Raw genomic sequence first — 17,549 nt, forward strand, 5'->3', positions numbered from 1 at the left:
CCTTCTTCCATGTTCATCTAACATTAAGCCAAACTTCCTCTCCACCCCTCACACTGCCCTCAATATGACCCTATCTGGGAATCCACATACAGTTCTCACTTTCCTTGACTCCATTTTCCTTTACCTTTCCTCTCCTGGTTTGACAGGGATAGCCTAGGGATGCCTGGGTCACTGTATTAGCCATTCTATATGTATCTCTTGACAGTGGAGCTTGGTGTCTACTTACCTCAGGAGAGAATTTGGAAGGTTGTAGGATACAAAGTTGGAGTGCTAAGAAAGAAAGAAGGAGAGTGACAGTTTAGTTTGTCCACTGATTCGTTGGAGGCTTTTAACAGCCACACTGCTATCACCCTATCATGGACAGATCTAACTCCCTGAGTTTCCTCCTTTTTTCCTAAAATGGTACAGTCCTTGATCCATTTGAACATATCAAGGCTGACACCACAGCATAATGCATTTCCAACCTGACCTGGGCTCTCACCTTCCTGTTGGCTTCTTATAGAGACTTACCTCCATCCAGTAGTGCCAAGAAGGCCAAGATGAGGAAGGGTGATGACTTCCCAACAAACACATACATCACACTTCCGAAGGGAGCTCCCACTAAAAGGCAAAACAGACACAGATTCCAGAGGTGAGGGCCAGTTCCCAGCAGGCATGACTTGTCCACATTGACCCCATGAGTGTTTACTGAGGGTCTAGTTGGGGCTGAGCTCCTCATGAGGTTTTGGGGGTTCAGAAATGAAGAAGACCTGGTTCCAAGGGGCTCATATTCTAGTGGAGAAAATGTGCATGGTTGCTGGGGGGGGGGACCCAAATAATTAGTGGTGAAAATAATGGTGAAAAGTAAAGTTCAACAGTAAAGTTTCCATCTCCAAAGTGCTGTTTAAGGACAGTGGAGTGAGTTCATTGTCAAGTGGGTAATGCTGGCGGGGACGAATCATGTGCAAAGAACATGGAAGTGTCAGAAAAGAGAGTGTGGTTGGAGAAGAAGTAGAAGAAAGTCAGTGGTACTAGAATATGAGTATTTGGGAGAGAAAGAGTAGAGGTTGGGAAGGTTGATTAACCAAGGGCCCTGCATATGCAGATAAAGCATCTACTTGGCCTTGTGGCCTAGAAAGAAACATCAGTGTTTTTTTAGCAGGGGAGAAATACCACCAGCTCTGGACATAGGGAGCTTCTTCTGGAGTACCTTGGAGGAAGGAGAGACTGTGCAAGAGATCAGGCAGGAGGTCACATTCCAATTGAAATATAGTGAGGAGCTAACCTTGAGGAAGTGGCTTGTAGAGGCTATAATGGGCATATTCCTTTGGGAGTGAGAGGTGAGAAAGACCAGGATGCACTGGTTTTAGCTTGGGTGATTGGGTAGGTGGGTACTAACCAAGAGCAGGGGTTTTGCTCCATCTCCCCGTGGTGGTAGAAGGTGGGGTATGGGCCAGCGAAAAGACTTTTGCTGTTTCCTCCCCAATTAGCTTGTAAGCTCCTATGGGCAGGAGCTATGTCTGAGACTTCTTACCTATATCCCCTCTGGGCTAGCATTGTGCTTGCACATAACAAGTGCTCAGTAAAAGTGGGTGGCTTGTTGGACTAGTCAATTAAACCATATGAGGGATGAACCTCAAAGATAGTACAACCTTATGGTTTGGAGCTTGGGATTCGAGCCCAGAAAAATCTGTGTGTGTGTCCCGGCTCTGGCATTTCCTGGCTGTGTGACCTTGGATGACTATCTAACCTCTCTTAGCCTCATCTCCATAGTGAGGGCCATCATTCCTCCTTCACAGCATGGTGCTGAGGATTGAAGAAGATTACAAGTATGTCTGTAACACATGTAGCACAAAATCTGACAAAGAGCATGCTCTCACGTTGAAAGCTGGACACGTGTAGAAGCCGAGGTGAGTCCCTGGCGGCTAACACGGGAAGATCCACCCCCTTGAGTAGACTAGGTTTCTGGGCCATTCCCAGGCCCTTATGGGCTATTCAGCTTCTTACGAGGGAAAAGATTNAACTTCTTACCTTCGAGCCCATCTTGTATGAGGCACTCAATGAGATATTGACAGCTGTTAGCAATTCAATGAGGTCTGTGTTCTCTGAAAGTGGCTTTGCTGATGGATTTATTACCACCTGTTATCTGAGGAAGCCATGTGTGCCCTTTGTCCACAAAAATTTAATTGGAACAGGTTTCATTCAGACCTTTAGCTCCCTGCGTCAGAGGCAGGAAAGCAGGGCTGGAGAGAATAAAGAGAAAGGGGAAATTATCTTAAGCAGAGATGCACTGGGCTGCACTGTTTTTCATCTGTGCTTATCTAGCATGGAGCTCTTTAACTCTTGCCTGGGCCTGAACACAAATTGGAAGACAAAATGGAACCAGAGTCAGTTCCTGTCCCTTGCTACTTAGTCAAAGAGGCTCCCATGCACCTGAATTGCTTTCTGGAAAGAAACAAATCTTAGAACAGCCACAGGATTAAAAAAAAAAAAAATCTATACATGTTGTTCTCAAGCCATAGAAACCCAACATCTATGGCCGCTGTAAAGGCATAGATTGTGCACTGTCGCCTTCGCACCAGCTCTATGCCTGCCCCACGGGAGCCTTCAGCCAACATTTCCTGGATGGATGACTGGATGGATGGCATATGAGAGAGTACAGCTCATTGTGGGATCTTGGAGTGGCACTTTAATCTATATTTTCCTGCTATTAAGTGTCAGCAGTGGGGCAAAGACCGCAAACAATTTACAAAAGAGCAAATGCAACAGCAGAGGTTTCCTAACTGTGGAACTGGTAGGACCCTCCTAATTGTATGAATTAACTTGGGAATGTTCAATTTCAGGCTAACCAAGAANGGGAAGTTGTGACAGGGCTGAGGTACAAAGTGCGGACTTCTTTAAATTCTGTGGCATATAGGAAGGTGGGCACAATGGGCACTGAAAGTCAAGAAGAACAAGTCATGAGGGTTAAGGGCAGGTTGTCTTTTTACCACGAGTCAGTTCAGGGGCATTGCTATGAATTCAGTGTCATGCTCAAGGCAGGTGTCCTAAGCGACATGATTTGAAGCCCACGAAAAGACTGTGCCTGCCCAAATGATCCTATTAGCTAAAGTACCTAAATTCCAACCATCGAACAATTGGCCCTTATTATTCATGGATTCCATAATTTACCTACTGGTTAAATTTTATTTGTAATCTCAAAATCAATACTTGCGGAGCTATCATGATTTTTCTTGGATACACATGCGGAGAGCGGGGACATTTTCGAGCCAGCAGATGCTCACATTCCCAGCTGAGGGTGAACAAGGCAGGCTGTGCCTTCCTGTTTCAGCTCCCATGCGGAGACGGCAGAGCATGGAGATGGGAGCAGCAGGCCAGCGTGGGGCGAGGAGTTCCAGTTCTGGGGCCAGATGGACAGAGCTGGGATCCCAACTTGGGCACCTGTTAGTGAGGCAGCCTCAGACAAGTCACTCACTTAACACTCTGAACTTCATTTTCTCTTTTGTAAAGAAAATAAAATCTACCAGGGTGCATTGTTTTAAGGATTTAAGAGTCTAATTTACATGGGGTGTAAGTTGTATGTATTTCCTGTAGGAGCAATGATTCAGTATGGTCTAGATTCAGTGTTTGCAGCGACTTTAGAGGGCATAACTAACTACCACACATTACGAGAACTGACTATATTGCATTAACAATTTGTCTCAGAAAGCTTCTTGTTTAAAAGCATGTATTTTACCCAACTGGGGCAAAGTTTTAGCACCCATTTATATGCTGGCATAACCGAATGCAAAAAATAGACCAACTAAAAAAAGCAGGACTCTGAGGGAATGCACCATCAGAGACAGGCTTATTTTGATAAAAAGTTGGATATCGATATAAAGTACATTACTTTGGTAGAGCAGACATTGGAAAGGCAACACAGTGAGAAGATGCTCACTGTTGCAGCGACCACTTGGAGTCTTGAGCACCTTGGGAAGGCAGCATGGGGAGGAAGAAAAGTAACACCCGTTCTGGCTCCAGTGAGCCTCTTTTTTTGGTCAGATCCTTTCTGAACCTCCTTCTGTTTGAGCCTCTGGGGCTTTCAGCAATAGTTAGCAAGCTCCAGACTCCATTTCCTGCTGTTTTCTCCACTTTTCAGCAAACTGTGTGAAATCCATTCACTGCTGAAGGTCGCAAGGTGTGTGCTGCGGGGCCCAGAGCAAATTACCCCTAGCACAAGGACCCCGGACGTACCCACCACAGTCAGCAGCATGTTGTCCAGGAGCAAAGCCACAAACACCACCACCAGCACCAGCTTCCGGGACTCTCTCCCCTCCTGCAGCAGCCGCCGAGGGGCGTCCAAAGCCGCCCTGAGCATGGTGAGGACTGGGCTGGGGCGTCTCTCCCCCAGGTTCTTCAGGAAGGGCCTGTTTCACCTACAGGTCTTCTGCAGCCTTTACCAAGAGGGGAGAAAGTCTGCCCAGGCAAGTGAAACTCACTATTAAAATAAAAGGTACAAAGAGTTTCAAGTAGTAGGATGGTATCTAGAAATTTTCCTATGCTTGTGTCTCTGTTCACTTCTTATGCATCTTAATAACCTCACTTGGTTTCCAGAATGCCTTCCAAGTAAATGCTATTTACCAGTTTTTTAAAATTTGGAATTCTACCTAGCACATTATGAAGGTCCTGGAGATCACCTAGCTTTTTGTTTTTCAAATGTCAGTCATTTGCCTATCACCTCAAAGGTTATGACATATCTGAGGACTACTTGTACTATTATTTACTTAGTCTGTTCCTCTAAATCCATTTTAAAAAACTGAAATAAATTCTTGTTTAAAAAAACAACTTTAGGGCCGGCGCGTTGGTTAAGAGCTGGCTTGGGACGCCAGCTCTGAGCAGCAGAGCCCCGGTTCAGATCCTACATTAGGGCCAGTGATGCTGCACTCTCTACAGCTAAGATGAACAACAGCTCTACCTGGAGCTGGGCTGCCATGAGTCACCAGCAACGGCATAGGCTGCAGCCCCTGCTGCAGTGGGCTGCCATAAACTACCATGTGTGGCCGGCAGCCAACGTGAGTGGCTGGCAGCCGGTGTGAGCTGCCAAGAGCCACCGTGAGCGGCCGTCCAGAGCCCGGTGATGGATCTGCCTNAGCAATTTCTTTTTCACTTCTTATCTTGACAAGGCCAACATTTAGCTCCTAATCACATTAAACAATGTTCCCAGCTGGGGGCCTTTAAGAGTGGTAATGGGCAGCAGCAACCATTTTTTTTTAGTATTTCCAAAGCCCTAACCCTCATATGACATGGGAGACCCCAAATACCAAACCTTTGCTAGAATCAGGCCAACTCAGTATAGCAACACTGGTTATGGCATGGCAACAATAATTATTATTTAATATATACAGTTTGGTAGATAAGAAAAGCTTTCAAAACATGAGTTTTTGGCAGAGTCAGGCGAGGACCTTATGCTAAAGAGTCTGGGATCCTCTAGCATTATCTTATTCCACAGGATGTTTTTCACATTTCCCCATGCAAGCACGGAAACCCAGGGTCCTTACAACTTTGATTAAATTTAGCTTTAAAACTTAGCTCTAGAAATCATTTCTCTCTCTCTCTCTCTCTCTCTCCATATATATACAGAGGGTGCCAAAAAAACCTATACACATTTTAAGAAAGGAAAACTGTATTAAAGTATTCAATATATACCAATAACAAAAGATGAATACAAGTCACGTTTGACTTCTGCAATTACAAGAGGTGCTCAAAATGGTTACCATCAGCATCCAGATACTTCTGATTATGGCAAACTACTGCTTGAACAACGTTGACCAAAGTGTCCACTTGTATACATTTTTTTGGCATCCCAGGTATATATATCCTCCAGAGACTTAGCCTTTCCCCTGGATAATCAGTAACCCCCAAGGCAGCAGAAGATAATAGTGCAGACCCGACTAAAGAGCACAAGGTCTGGACCTCTAGCAGGCTAAAGATAACATCTTGAGCTAAGTAATGTTTCAGCTCCTGAGTCCTGAGGTGTAATGGCCCCCAGGCTACTTTTCCCTGAAACCAGACTTGGGGACACTGGAACAGACCTCAGAATTGTCCGCAAGACCTGAAGAAATGATTTATTACCCTTACTTCACTTTTGTCCAATCAGCTCCCAGCTTGACCCAAAACCTCTAACCCACGATGTCTTGTGATTTTGCTCTACACACCATTGGAGAGCTTGGGCTTTTGAGCATTAGCTGCCCGTTCTCTTGGGTGACATCATTCATAATAAAATAGCCAATAGCTTTCTCCACTGCAGTTCTCAAGAGTTTAGTGTTTGGCTCTGCTAATGCAGGGTGGATGAACTCTTTCTGTTCAGTAACAGCATCATAAACTCCTGGGGAGCTGGTAATGGTGTCTTTTCATTCTTTACATTCCCCGCAGTGACTTTTATTATACCATTGAGGTATCATATGTGCGAGACATAAAGTATTATAGAATGAGTTATGTCTCATTTGATGAAATAGAGCATCTTATTAGTTTTTAATTTACTGTTTAGCACGGGCTGAGCTTCTAGACGTTCAGTAAATGTTTCTAACTTGAATTTCCTCATTTTCTTTGATTCAGCCAGAATTTTCTCAAGTACGCTACAGTTTCCAGACAGAACTTCACAAAATGAGCTCCTGCACTTTGCAGCCTTGCAGCCCTGAATGCGACAAATTCCTGTTAAGCCTTTGTTGATAAGGAGTCAAGCCCTATGCTGGAATGGAAGAAAACTTGAGGGGAAGCAATAGAAAAGGTGGAAAAACAACAGAAAGGTGATTAAAAACAAAACAAAACAAAAAAACCCCAGGAGAGAGAAAGAGGTGTGTCACTCCGAGCAGTCAGCAGAGGATCAGGGGCCAATAGTGGGGTCCACAGGCTGCCTTCTCCAACATTAATCAGCCCCCCTTTCATTCCTTCTTATTTTAATTCTCAGAGTCAACTTCCAGACATATTTTTTTTTCACTTACTGCTCTTATTCCATCTCCTTTTTATTAGCAACATTTATGTGCTACTGGATAGACTATTAGTCTTTCTCTTTCTTGTTTCTTTAGCAAATTTATTTTCCTGNCAGAAGTCCAAAATAGATCTTATTGGGCTAAAAATCAAGCTGTTGGCAGACCTGTAATCCTTCTAGAAACTCTACATGAGATCCGTTTCCTGGCCGTTTCCAGCTTCTAGAAGCTGCCTGCATTTTCTGGCTGCTGGCCCCTTCTACCTTCAATGTCAGCAGCGCAGCATGACTTCTCTCTTTTAACTTTCTCTCTCTCTCTCTGCCTCAGCCTCTTGTCTTCCTCTTTCACTTATAAGAACTCGTTGGGCCCACCCAGATATTACAAGATAATCTCCCCATCTCAAGGTTCTAAATAAGATCTGTCAAGTCCCTTTTACCAAATAAGGTAACATAGTCACAGGTTCCAGGATTCAAGTGTGGACATCTCTGAGGGGACATTGTTCTGTTTACCCCAGGGAGCATGGCATACCAGCCCCTTTACACAACCTGTGCCTCTATGGAGAGAGAGGGTTAGGGCCAAAAGATGGAGGAGCTGTATTAATAAAACCATTTACAAGACTCTGGGCATAAGGCAGTGACCTGTTTGGAGCCCAAATGACACTTCTGCCACCATACTCTCCACCCTAAGAGCAGTTTTGGTACTCTGAGGGCTTAGGGCAGCTACCAGCAAGGCAAAACTGTGTCTAGTAGACAACATTAGCAGCAGACAGCTTGGGTGAAGCACCTCCACAAGGAAGAAAAAGCTGTTCGGAGATACCATCAAACTGGGGATGCCCCAAATTACTGGAAAACCAAGGTTTAGGGGAGCTGAGGGCCCGAAAGAGCAGATACAAGCTGAGAATAATTATACTTTGGTCACTAATAGAAACAACAGTAACAGTAATAATGGTCATCATTTATTGAGCACCGAGTACATGTGAGGCATGTTTCTAATATGTACATATACCAGGGGTACCAAAAAAATGTATACAAATAGACACTTTGGTCAACGTTGCTCAAGCAGTAGTTCGCCGTAATCAGAAGTGTCTGGACACTGATGGTAACCACTTTGAGCATCTCTNACGTGTAGAAGCCGAGGTGAGTCCCTGGCGGCTAACACGGGAAGATCCACCCCCTTGAGTAGACTAGGTTTCTGGGCCATTCCCAGGCCCTTATGGGCTATTCAGCTTCTTACGAGGGAAAAGATTAATCTTTCCTGGGCAAAATCTCAGAAGGACTCAAAACATGATTGGAGACAAGGAAGGAAAATATTGTCTTCCATGACCTGAGGGAAACCTGCTTCCTGGAGCCATCTTCAGAGAGTCTGCAGTTCCTCACCCTCCTGAACCTAGATCTGAGGTCAGGTGCCACTTACCCAGCACTCCCAAAGCGAGGCCCCCCAAGGCAATACCCATGGCACGGCCTCTCTCGTCGTCATCAGTGTAGACGCTTGCCAGCATCCCAAGTCCTGAGAGTGACAGATGAAGTTAGCATGCAGGAGTGCTCTCTGCTTCTTCCACAGGGTCCCTGGCCTCCGCCCTGTTATATCTTTAGCTAGAGTTTCAGCTTGATGGGGTTTACAAAACTTAACCCATAGTATTTTACAAACACTGCCCCACCATTCCCCCAAATACCCACATTGCTCACTCCTATTCAGACTATTGTTGGAAGTGCAAAAGTCTCTGGGAAGGGTAACACAGAATACCATTGTCCCATGATCCTGCATTTCATATCATTTTAGCATTTCCTAGCACTTTTCCATGAATGAAGAGACATGGAGTAAGTCAAAGAAGAGAGAACCTGTGAACACAGAGTGCTTTTCTGTTTAACAGGTGTTCCCTGGAAGAGCATGGAAGCACTGAGTGCCTGGAAGAGAGCATGGTCTGGGCTCTCATGTTCATTCACTCGTGTAAAATGGCATAGGAATACATTCAATATTGTATTTGATAATACTTTGCAAACTATGACAGTGTTACTGGTAGTACTAACACTACTGTGCCTATAAAAGGGTAAGCGGGAACAGAGAAAAGACCACAGGGTGGCATTAAGTAAAGGCCTGGCTTACTTTATGGTTTTATCTTGGGCTTGCTCTGACCTGAACTAGCTGCATCTAAACATTACCAGAGGAAGTTAAGTCAGGAACTTACAGACACTGCCAGCAACTCTACAATTATCTTGTTTTTGAATCACAATTCCTGCCTCTTAGGATATTTTCCTTAATTTCTTCATGTAAATCTTATAGGGTCTGAAGGTAGTAAGAGATGANTAGATATCTAGATATAGATACATAGGTACATAGATATTATAATGGAAAGTGGAAAGGTAGGATATAAAACTTTATGCACATTCATAGCAGCATTATGCACATTTGCCAAAAGGTGCAAACAACCCAAATGTTCACCGACGGATGAGTGGATAAATGAAATGTGGTATATGCAAGCAGTGGAATATTACTCAGCCCTAAAAAGGAAGGAAATTTTGACACATGCTGCGACCTGGATGATTCTTGAGGACATTAAGCTAAGTGAGATAAGCCCGTGACAAAAAGAAAAATACTGTATGATTTCATTTATATGAGGTACCTAGAGTAATCAAATTCATAGAAACAGAAAGTAGAATGGTGGTTTCCGGGAAATGAGGAACTATTTAATGGGTTTAGTTTCAGTTTTGCAAGCTGAAAAGCTTCTGGAATTTTGTTGATTGCCCAACCATGTGACTATGCTTAATACTACTGAACTGTACACTTAAAAGTGGCTAAGATAATAGACTTTTTATTATGTATATTTTACCACAATTAAAAATGTTTTTAAAAATTTTAAGTACATTGTAATTATATAAGTTCCATATACATTGGACAAATACATCTCAGTGGTGTTAGTGGTTATGCTAAATGGCAAATTTATGGGAATTGTATTATTTAAATTATAGTGGAAAATTTTTCAAAAAATAAAACGTCACCAGTAAAAAGGAACAGTGCAGTCTCTATGTATATAGATAAGAACTGATGATTTCTCGCCACAGCAGGATGTGAGAGCAACTGGGACTGCAATGGAAGTTGGAGGCTCTTTGACAGTGGTTCTGTTTTTACGCCAGTGAAAGGAGCCGGCACACAGCATCATCAGACAGATAGCTTTTTCTCCAGACTAAATAACGTGGAACCTAATTACACTTACCTTTGCCCGTGCCTGACATGGCCTGCCAGAGTAGATGGCCGTGTGACTCAGACCTGGAGGGTGCTTTTGTTTCTCATTGTTTCCTGCTTCTTCTGCTGTTCAAATATTTAACAATCAGTTCAGACTTCCTCTTATATCGAGCATATGTCTGTTTGCACCTCGGACTGAAGAAGTTTGGTTTCTGTCACAGGCTTCTGAAAAGAAGTCCAGGAAGGTGTTGCTCTGGGGCTGTGACCCACGTAGCATGGTGGACCCTGAGGGGTGGATCTGTGTCCAAAAATGTAGAGAATTGCTGACTTTGGTAAAGCAAGGGAAGAGCTTGCTTCAGCTCAAGGCAAAGGAGGTGCTTTAAAAACCAAACTTAGGGTCCAGCCGAGTGGCTCAGTTGGTTAAGAGCGCGAGATCTGAGCAACAGGGTTGCTGGTTTGATTCCCACATGGGTCAGTGAGCTGCACCAGAGCTGAGCTGCCGCTGAGCTGCCACTGAGCTGCCAACAGGTGGCAGGATGGCTCAGCTGGTGAGAGCCTGGGCTCTTAACAACAAGGTTGCAGGTTCGACTCCTGAATGGGATGGTGGGCTATGCCCACTCACAACTAAGATTGAACATGGTACCTTAAGCTGAGCAGCCGCAAGCTGCCGACGGGTGGCTGGATGGCGACTGGACTTGGAGCTGAGCTAGCTGCACCCTCCACAACTAAGATTGAAGGACAACAACTTGGCTGTTCCCCTTCCCCAATTCCTCCACACTGTTCCCCTTCCCCAATTCCCCAATAAAATCTTTAAAAAACAAACAAACAAAAAAACCCCAAAAAACCAAACTTAATGTATGGTGACGGAAGAAGATTTTACTCTGGTTGGTGAACACACAACGCAATATATAGATGATGTATTAGAGAATTGCACACTTGAAACCTATATAATTTTATTAACCAATGTCACCCCAATAAATTTAATTTAAAAAACCCTCCAAACTAAAAATTTCATCGAATGATAGTATTATAGGGACACTGATGGCAAACTCAGCCATAAATCAGTGGATGGGAATTAGAAAAACTCAGTCCCCCTCCTGCAACCAGCTTCCCTTCACCCCCAATGCTCTTGAGGAGATGCCTATGGAGGCAGCAAACTTAGAATCATTTAAATGGGATTCCTTATCCCTAGAGCAGGGTCCCTTCAAATTCAGTGTGAATTTCCTCTGGCCAGGGCTACCAGAAGGAACCTGCAATTGTCCCATCACAGTGCAGAAGTTGGAAGTAGGTGGCCCTGGTAGGATTTGCCCTTGGGGGGCTCTTCCAGCTGTTGCTTCTCACCGGCTACCTCAGTCATTTCCTTTGTGTCCTCAGCACAGACCTAAGTCTTGTGTACACAGTCCTGCCTATCTTGTCCGTTCTCCCTACTTTCAACCTCCTTTGTGCCCTGGTGAGGCCCCTCCCTTCTTTCTAGTTCTTTCCTGCTTCTCAGCATGTCTTTTCAAAAATCCTCTCTTACTATCAAGCTTCGGCCTCATCGTCCTCCCTCTTTGCCTAGTTTGACTCAAACCTGCTCTGCTTAGGAAATGCAGTCCCAGCCACAGTCACCTGTCAGGGCTCCCACCTCATTTCCTTTAGGGCTCACCTTGGAGCTAGGTAGGAGTTGGTTAAGAACATGACTGGCCAAAAGCCAGAAGCAGAGATATAATGCTTACTGACACTTGTGACATTTTTCCTTGGATTACAGTTGTCTGCTTCTAGATTATAAGGCAGAGTTTTTATCCTACTCATCTTTGTATTCCACACAGCACCTGGCATCTTGCCCTGCAGAGGTGCTCACTATTTGTTGCTGTTATTGATGATGATGATGATGATGAAGAACATTCTTGCCTCTGAGCATCACATAAGACTGGCTGACATATCGAAGCCTTGAAGGAGACTTGCATTTTCCCAGAACCTCATTGCTTTAGAACAGGAATAAGTTCATTCTACTTTCCATTTGGAATTCAGCTCCCAAACCTACTCATCCTTGAGTGTGTGAGCAGAATTCCACAAGCAGGGCTGGAGGTTTTGAAATCCACCACTGACCCTTAGGATCTTAGCCTCAGCCATGGCTCCTTATTTACCTTCACTCGTGGACGAGGGATGGACAATCTACCATCCCACAAACCACTGTGCTGAGTCAGAGAGCCTGCAGAGACAGCCATGACTTCAGTGGGGTATGAAAGGCCAGTGGTAGGAATGGCTCTTAGGAACAAAGACCATGTTTTCTTTTATAAATATCTTTCTATAAACACCAGGGAGCAGAGAAGTACCTGAATTAGCAGGGCTTGGGTTCTGGTTCTGCCATTCACTAACTGAGAATTTGGAGAAACTACTTGATTTCTCTGTGCCTCAGTTTGCTAACTTATAGAGTTCTTGTGCGAATTCAATGAGTAAATTAACAACAAGCATTTAGAAGAATGTCTGGCACATAGTAGGCATAAAATATTGGATCCTATGCATTTATTTATCAGAAAAACAATAAAACATTGACTCTACTGTGACTGAACTCCTCTATTTGTTGAGGGAATTTCCAAACACTAAGTTCCCTAAAATAAATTCCTCTTCTAAATGCGGCCTCCACCATGAACTGCTTCAGAGCTAGTACTTCTTGGTAACCATTAGAATTTACATGCCTTGCTAGACTCACATAAGACCCTTGATATTGTTTCTCTAATCCAAATCCTGCCCCCCTAATTCTGTCTACCTGAAAAGATCTCCCTTTCTGTGGAGACCACCCTGACCTAAGCCAATCCTAGCTGACCCTTCTCTTACCAGTTAGACAACCCAGGATACCATTCTATGTTGTTTTGCAGGTTCTCTCTGTCAAATTATGTGTGTTGATCTTGTCTCCACAATATAGCCTTTAGCTCCTTAGGAATAACATATTTTACAGTAGTGTTGCCTTTGCTTTAAAGATGTGACACTGGCCCAGGGAAGCTGTCTGCCTGAGGACACAGCTGAGTTCAATGACCTTACCCCTTGAGAGCGGGAACGTGTCTTTAGTTCTTCCAAGGCTTTCCAGTGCCGACCACCATGTTGAGTTCATTAGTGCTCACTCAACAGAAAATGTCTCTCAAGCTTTCATTGCACTCTCTAATGAGTACATCATAAGTAAGCCAGGAATGAAAGCCTTTTCTGGCAATGGTCAGATTCAGACATTGAAACAGTGTAGGCACATTGCCATGACAACTAGTGGTAAGTGGAAATGATCCAAATTAGAATAAATCCCTAGAATTTTTTCTGAGAACCCCAGATTTCTGAGCCCAGCTTGACCCTACGTCATCTTTGACATCAGAGAAGGAACTTCAGGCAGATACGAGGACAGTGCCTGAGCCTTGGATACTCATTTCAGAGGATCAGAAGCCCCCACCTGTCTTAGAATTAGTCTGCTCTTTCAAAATGTCCCTAGATGGGGATAGAATAGACTTATCCGTTGTATAGACAGGTGACAGAGCCAGAACTGGACAGCTACGGAGCTATGGAAAAAAACAAAACACATGGTCTAAAGTCTGGAAAAGTTGGACACTATCTTGCTTCTGGAACTGGGGAAATCACTTTACTTCCCTGAGCTTCAGTTTTCTCTTCTGTAAATTGGAGAGTTAAATCTAGTTGAGAACCAAGGTCTATTCCAGGTCTGTCAATCCAGGCTTGCTCTTAGACAAACTAGTACTAGAGGTAAAACAATGGGTTCTCATTGAATGGTGACTGTGCCGTCATCACTACTTTCTCTGACCCAGACTCCTTCCAGAACGTTTAATTTGCCTGATCGCATGCTTATTTACCACTAGCAGAACCTGCTGCCTGTTAAAATGAAAACTGTACCATTTTAAACAGAAGCACCTTCATAGTTCGAATTTTATTTCTGATTAAGAAATGTAACAGATGCTCATGTAAAATAAATTTTGACACATCATAAAAATGTAAAATATCCCATAAGTCAGAGGTAGTCACGGTTAGCAACTGTATATATGTATTCCTTTCCAATATTTTTTTCTGAGGGCATGTGTACACATACAGATAGTAGTGATCATACAGTGTGTGCCATTGCATATAAGAAGTTTTTACTCAATACTGTATTGTGAAATTTTCTCCATGCTTAAAATATTTTACTGTCTTAGTGTCTGAATAATATTCCATCAAATAGATGCATTAACATTTATCCTAACAATTCCCCTTTGTTTGGTACATTTGAAATGAGAAAGGGCTGTCTTGATCTGGCAACAAAAGAAAAGTCTGTGACCAAGAGCACCTCAAGTTTCAAGGACACTTTCCCCCACTTCACATTATAAGGCAATGATACAGATAGCACCTGGTAAGGGAACTTCCACCCCTTGGCCACTTCTTGGGTTCACAGGTTTAAAATTTGCCAGGCTTGCTCTTAAGTAGCTTTTGCTCTGATCATAGAGGGCCCTCTGCTGTTCCCATTCTTTCCATACCAGATCAGCGACCTTAGTGACAAAGAAAGTAATATGGAATAAAACCAGAGATCTTAGCTTTCAGGAGGTCCAAGTACAGTTTTCAACCTATCAGGCTTACTCTGCCTCTGATGGTCAGAATTGGAAAACAGTCAACACAACAACAAAGATAAAAAATACATATGTAAACATATAAATGACTTAATTAGTTTCCTCTTCCCTCTCATGCTGGAAATTGTATATTGATGATATTATACTGGCTTATGCCTTGTTACATGGAAATGTACAGGCCTATATATTTAAACTGCTGTGGTTTGTCTTCATAATGTTTTCCTTGATCGTGATTTTCCAACAAATGGAGAGATGCACATTGTCTGGAGAAAACTAGGTCACTGGCATGAGTTTTTCTGTCCCTCCCCTTCTCTAATTTTCTTCCCCAATAATCATTGGTAACAAAGGAATAGGTATTTGCATTTCTGTCTGAGCTGTTGATTTCTGGAAGCCTTCTTTTAAATCCTTGAGAGCTATGACATGAAATCTTCCCAACTGGCAAATGGAGACTCAGGGACAGAAGGAATTGAGGACTGGTTCGAGGTCGCTGGGGCTGGTGACTCAGTCTCCTGTGCTGACTACATTGCCTACTGCTGATGCCAGTCAGTCTTGCATTGACTGTGGGTAAAGTAAGGATAGGATTTTAACAAATAATAGGAAGGTAATAACTAGCATGCTAGCTGAATAGGGTGAATGTTCCTTAGGAAAAAACCTTCAAGATGAAAATGTAAGATTGGTGGAAAACTGTTCATCCTTAAAAAAGAAGTAACACATTTTTCATTCATCTAATAGGTATTTATGATATGTGCAGGTTACCTTGCTGGGTACTATAGATAGAAGATACAAGAAAATTGTAAGATATAGTCCCTGCTGAATACAAACTAGGCAGAGAGGTAATGTCATTTATAAAAGCTCTTAGAAAAGAGCCTGACACATAGTAATTAATTTGTAAATGTTTGATCAAGCAATCCATCAATCAAAGTATATAATAATAATGCTGGTTAAGACATATTGAGCCCTTGCTATGCCAAACGCTTTGCATTAATCACTTTTAATATGTACAACAAGTTTATGAAGAAGGTACTATTATGATCCTCAGTTTGCAAATGAGACCTAGGGAAAGTAAGCAAATAAATACATTTTTGTTCAAGGTCGTAGAACTAATAAAATCAGGACTTACCTGTCTGGCTCCAAAGCCTCTTAACTATAATATTGTATCCCACCCCCTCCCCCAGGTGATGCTTTCTGTGTGAGTGGATGTTACTTTGGATATTTAATGTCTATTTTAGAAGAAAAAAAAAGACACCCCCCAAAAACTACATTATCAATTCTTTATATCACAGTGTCTTCTGATTTTTATCATCGTACAAAAGTGTTTATGGGCCAGCCTAGTGGCGCGTTGGTTAAGAGCTGGCTTGGGATGCCAGAGGGCCCCAGTTCTGAGCCCACATATGAGGGCCAGTGACACTGCCCTCTACAGCTAAGATGCTGAACAAGAGCTCAACCTGGAGCTGGGCTGCTGTGAGTCACCTGGGACGGTGTAGGCTGCAGCCCCTGCTGCAGTGAGCTGCCATGGGCTATCGTGTGTAGCCAGCAGCCAGCGTGAGCGGCCAGCAGCCGCAGTGAGCGGCCGTCCAGAGGCCGGCGACTGATCTGCCTCGCCCGGGAAGAGCGCAATGATGGTGCCAACTTGGGCCAGTGAAGCAACGTCCTCCACAACTAGACTGAAGAACAAAAGGACAGCAACTTGTCTGTTCCCCTTCCCCCAATTCCCCAGCGCTGTTCCCATCCCCCAATTCCCCAATTAAAAAAAAAAAGTGTTTTACACTATTGCAATTGGTCTATATCTTTGTTTAGCTCTGTTCGCTCAATATTATTTCAAATAATAATTCCATATACTTAAATTCTACTAGCTATATATCACATGCATGCCCATATCCATCAAATACAGAATCCTTGTCCCATTCACTATTGCTAAATATTTAGGTTACTACTTCATTTTCACTATGATAAGTAATAGTATTGCCATAACAAGCTATAAACATATTCCTTTGGTTAATAATACCATTATTGAGATTACCAAATCAAATTATTGGACCAAACACAATGAACAATTATTTATGATCCCTGCACACCAGCTTGCTCTCTAGAAGGACTGGCCAATTTACAAAGCCAGGAGAAAAGTGTTGGTGCAGTGCTCAGTCACTAACCCTGCCAGTACTTAAAAAAGAATCACTTGGTTAGTTTTGCTCATTTAGTAGATACAGTAGAACCTCATAGTTTGAATTTCTTTATTAAAGAATTTAATTTTTCCATGGTTTCCTACCTGTATTTATGTGTAAAATATTTGTTTTATCCTTTGTCTTATATATTAAGGAAGTGTTGTTTTTGGAAAACGTGAGAAAAGTGTTTAAAGATTAATGCTCAATTTCAGTTGGCTAATTTTTTAGTTACCTGCACTCTACATAGATACTATCATAAGACCCCAAAAAATTATAAGATAAAAATAATTATAATTTCTAAGAAATTGGAGACGGTGCCAAGTAATACTACTATCTGAATAGACACCACTACCATAAAGAAATTTAACTTAGGGCCGGCCAAGTGGCGCGTTGGTTAAGATCTGGCTTGGGACGCCAGAGGGCCCCGGTTCGGATCCCACATATGAGGGCTAGTGACACTGCCCTCTACAGCTAAGATGGTGAACAACAGCTCAACCTGGAGCTGGTCTGCTGTGAGTCACTGGCCAAGGTGTAGTTTTGCAGTGGGTTGCCATGGGCTACCGTGTGTAGCCAGCAGCTGCAGTGAGCAGCCATCCAAAAGCCAGCGACTGATCTGCCTCACCCGGGAAGAGTGCAATGATGGTGCCAACTTGGGCCAGTGAAGCAAAGTCCTCCACAACTAGACTGAAGAA

The 17,549-nt window shown here is 43.2% G+C and overlaps 1 protein-coding gene across 1 annotated transcript in view; it reads right to left on the reverse strand.

Moving 5' to 3' along the window:
- SLC18A1 (solute carrier family 18 member A1) overlaps positions 1-8,457 on the reverse strand; it is a gene marked incomplete at its 5' end in the record, with an annotated part of 26,288 nt that extends 17,831 nt beyond the window's left edge. Inside the window, 3 exons of the mRNA XM_019641846.1 lie at positions 227-270; positions 511-600; positions 8,358-8,457. Coding sequence (XP_019497391.1) covers positions 227-270; positions 511-600; positions 8,358-8,457 — 234 coding nt within the window. The remainder of the gene's footprint in view (positions 1-226; positions 271-510; positions 601-8,357) is intronic.
- Between the last annotated feature and the right edge of the window lie 9,092 nt (positions 8,458-17,549).

Source organism: Hipposideros armiger, unplaced genomic scaffold, assembly GCF_001890085.2.
Source record: "Hipposideros armiger isolate ML-2016 unplaced genomic scaffold, ASM189008v1 scaffold_64, whole genome shotgun sequence".
Classification (NCBI taxonomy): Eukaryota; Metazoa; Chordata; class Mammalia; order Chiroptera; family Hipposideridae; genus Hipposideros; species Hipposideros armiger.